The sequence below is a fragment of the Trypanosoma conorhini genome, assembly GCF_003719485.1.
Source record: "Trypanosoma conorhini strain 025E chromosome Unknown Tco_14.4_contig_01275, whole genome shotgun sequence".
NCBI lineage: Eukaryota > Euglenozoa > Kinetoplastea > Trypanosomatida > Trypanosomatidae > Trypanosoma > Trypanosoma conorhini.
In genome coordinates, this window is record NW_021705355.1 from 1 (window position 1) to 1417 (window position 1417).

At 63.8% G+C, this 1417-nt stretch overlaps 1 protein-coding gene across 1 annotated transcript; it reads left to right on the top strand.

Moving 5' to 3' along the window:
- On the top strand, window positions 1-1416 carry Tco025E_09768 (trans-sialidase; the record flags this gene model as incomplete). The annotated part of the gene is made up of 1 exon (XM_029376576.1): window positions 1-1416. A coding segment is annotated over one exon (1416 nt), but the record flags the coding sequence as incomplete, so codon positions are not given.
- Between the last annotated feature and the right edge of the window lies 1 nt (window position 1417).

A 1417-nucleotide genomic window follows, 5' to 3' on the forward strand; every position in this document is an offset into this window, starting at 1 on the left:
GCGGTACTTTCCCGCGTGTGGGGCACCTCACGCGCCCGAAGGGGGAAAGGCGTGCGAAGCGGGTTCGTCATTGCCACCATTGGGGGGAAAAAACTGATGCTCCTCACGATGCCGGTGTATTCTGAGGGCAAAGAAAAGCAAGAAGGAAAGGGTCGGCTGCATCTTTGGTTGACGGACAGGCAACGCGTGTACGACGTCGGGCCGATATCCGCCGCGGAGGAGGACGCCGCTGCCAGCTCCCTGTTCTACAAGAGTGACAAGCAGGGGGAGTTGATTTCGGTGTACGAAAAGAGGAAGCAGGCGGGCGAGGAGTCGTACAGTGTTGTGTCTGTGCGCTTGACGGAGCAGCTGGAGCAGGTAAAGTCTGTGGTGAGGACGTGGACGGCTTTGGACGAGGCTTTACAGCGATGCACTGGCAATGGCAACCCGCAGGGGACGTTGGGCGCGCGTTATGTTCCCCCCCTCACTGAGGGGCTGCTTGGCTTTTTGGCCGGCACGCTGGAGCAGACCTCATGGAAGGACGAGTACCTCTGCGTGAATGCAACTGTTCACGGGGCAGCGGCGAGCGCGGCGGGGGGTGTGACGTTCAGCGGCGCCGGGGCGGGGGCGGAGTGGCCCGTGGGGAAACTGGGGCAGAACCAGCCGTACTACTATGCGAACACCAAGTTCGCTCTCGTGGCGACGGTGACGATCCACGCGGTGCCGGAGAAGGACGACACTCCTCTGCTGGGCGTGAGGATGAATGACGAAGCCAACACTGAGCTCTTTGGCCTGTCGTACACGAAGGAGAGGAAGTGGAAAGCCAAACTTGATAATGCCGATGCCGAGGAGCGTGCTGAGGCGTGGGCACCAAACACGGCAGTTCAAGTGGCGCTGCAAATGGATTGGAACGATTGGTCTTTGTACGTTGGTGGGCAAAAGATTTACGGGAAGAAGTACAGTGGCGCTTTGTTCAACTCACACCGGATCTCGCACTTCTTTTTCGGCATGGATGGCACGCACGCGGCTGCGGGCAGCCCCAACGTGACGGTGGCGAACGTCCTGCTGTACAGCCGCGTGCTGGGCGCGGGTGAGCTGAAGCGACTGCAACTCGGCAGCTGCACGATTCCGCCGCCGCGCGCCGAAGGCGGCGTTGCCAGCGACGCCCAGCCGACGGCGGTGGGTGCGACGCAAACGGAAGCCGCCGTTGGGGCGTCGGTGCCTGCACGGCCTCCACCACCACCACCGCCGGGTGCAGAAGTTGACGCAGCGGCGGCCGGCTCCGCGACGGCTGGCAATCGCCCCGCTGCCGGCAACGGCGTCGGCCCGCAGCCGCACAGCGCAGAACCGGTGCGGGACGGTGCGCAGTCGACGGACGGGGCTGCCGCAGCAAGCACCACCACCGGCGACGTTTCGGCAACTGCGGTGCAGCCGCCAC